Genomic DNA, 2,060 nt, shown 5'->3' on the forward strand with positions numbered 1-2,060 from the left:
TAATAAACCCGCATGGTCAACATGTAGCATTTGACTGGCCCAGTTGTTTTGAGGGTGTGAGTATCGGGAAAGGCCAGGAGGGATTAGGTGGGACCCACTACCATTATAACCCTGGGATCGATAAAGACCGCCGGTTAATTGCAGACTATTATTATTATTATTATCTAAGAAGGATAACTGAGGATTAGTGATGGTGGGAGAAAGATTCAGAAGATGTGAATGCTGACGTGGCGAGTAGAATGACGGGTCGGGTACTAAACCGGGTTCCCTGAAGAACTGAAGTTGTTCTTGAGGGTATGATGTGGCTCTGTATAGTGGTTTTGAATCAGAGAAAAGATGTGGTTGTGATGACCATCTTCTGTTTCCTTGGTAGCTTTCTGTGTCGGATATATGCTGATCCACCCAATCGGTAGACTCTCTTTCTTGCAACCATTCAGAGGCAGATGAACCTGAAATTAGTTTGGTTAACTAAAATGATTCGACGTTTATCATAACATAAAAGAAAAAAAATTGGCAACTTGTATACTCACTTTCCCTTGAAATAGAGCCAGATCCTGATCCTCGGTCACCAATAACTCCAGGATGCCTTGGTCCACTAACTGTTCTGTTTAACTGCAAAACGAAAGCATAATTACCATACAGCGGTTACTTGCTTTTCAACAAAAATAAGAACAAGAAAATAGACGATTAAAATAACAGCATCAATACTTTGAAAGCGATTAAATTATCACCCAAAGCGTTTACATTTTAGTTTATTAAAAAGGTATTATAATAATAATATGGCTTTTAAAAACTTATTTAATACTTGATACACAAACTATTGAGGTTAGCGAGATAGAACAGACAAAATGCTGATGGCTCGGACCAACCGGAGTACCGGACAGGTTTGGACTCGCATTAAAAATTACACATAGCATTCAGTATGCAACCAATTTACCGGATTTAAATCTAACTGAAATAATAAAATTAATGCAAGCAAATATGTGGTTGAAGAAAGCTAGCTAACCTTTGAAAATATAGTAGACAGATCATCTAAATCTGAAAGAGACCCAACCCCTGATTCCTGGTGTAGAAAATGAAAACATAACCAGATTAAACAAAAGCAAAATCCAAATCCAAATGAACTATTTGGTACACAAATCACCAAACGACACACGCACAAACCATGAGATTTCAGTCGTGGGTGCATAAAATAATACACGAAATAAGTAAACAGAATACCATAAAAAGTTGTAAAGTTGTAGAAAAAACAAAACAAAACTAACAGACCTCATCTCTATCAAACAATCGGTATTCATCGTCACCACCGGGTCCATTCAAAGGCTTATCTTCTTCTTCAACTTCCAAACAACCAAAATCAGCCTTATCCAAAATATCTTGAACCAAAAATGCATATTGCGATGCATCAAAGACTTTTTCATCTGCATTACAATTCAAAACACATCCCCATAACAAAACCATTCTCAAAGTAATCATCAAACCAATATACATAAACACGAACAGTTTCCGTAAACACGAATTCACCACAAAATCAAAACCAACAAATGCAGCTAATTATAAACCCTAATTTCTTATCTCCAAGATTCTTCAAAACTTCAATTACTGTTCACACAAAATACTTTAGGTCATAACCCGACCCGACCCGGATAAAACCCAAAAGTGAAATAACAAGATAACATCTGCAACCCACAAAAGGGTTATCAATTCAAGATCTATTGCACCCAAATTGAAACTGAAAAGTAACCCACATCAATTGTTAATCAAGAAAACCTGATAAAGAAAGCAGCTTACTTGATAATGAAGCAGCAATGGTGGTGTTAGTGCCAGATCTCTCCATAGCCACCAACTGGAAAGAGAAAACTTAGGGTTTAGAAGAGAAAAGAGAGAATCTTGGCATATATATAAAGTTGACGCTGTGTTGTGTTGTGCTACTACGCAAAGCTAAAACTAAAAGAGACGGCAGGATTTAACTAGTACCATTACACTTTTCTGCTACTATTATTATTATTATTATTATTATTGTAATGTAATTGTATTATATTATTATACAATAAATATAT

The 2,060-nt window shown here is 35.9% G+C and overlaps 1 protein-coding gene across 1 annotated transcript in view; it reads right to left on the bottom strand.

Moving 5' to 3' along the window:
- The window catches only part of LOC143616779 (protein PAT1 homolog 1-like), a 3,408-nt gene extending 1,571 nt beyond the window's left edge, over nt 1-1,837 (bottom strand). The window contains exons 1-5 of the mRNA XM_077089513.1: nt 1,771-1,837; nt 1,270-1,421; nt 1,007-1,063; nt 531-612; nt 1-449 (exon numbers count right to left, since the gene is read on the bottom strand). The exon at nt 1-449 is cut by the window's left edge and continues 1,571 nt beyond it. Coding sequence (XP_076945628.1) covers nt 1-449; nt 531-612; nt 1,007-1,063; nt 1,270-1,421; nt 1,771-1,837 — 807 coding nt within the window. The remainder of the gene's footprint in view (nt 450-530; nt 613-1,006; nt 1,064-1,269; nt 1,422-1,770) is intronic.
- Nucleotides 1,838-2,060: the final 223 nt, after the last annotated feature.

The sequence above is a fragment of the Bidens hawaiensis genome, unplaced genomic scaffold (assembly GCF_021521415.1).
Source record: "Bidens hawaiensis isolate Kalapana, Puna unplaced genomic scaffold, B.hawaiensis_p1.1 tig00049785_1, whole genome shotgun sequence".
NCBI lineage: Eukaryota > Viridiplantae > Streptophyta > Magnoliopsida > Asterales > Asteraceae > Bidens > Bidens hawaiensis.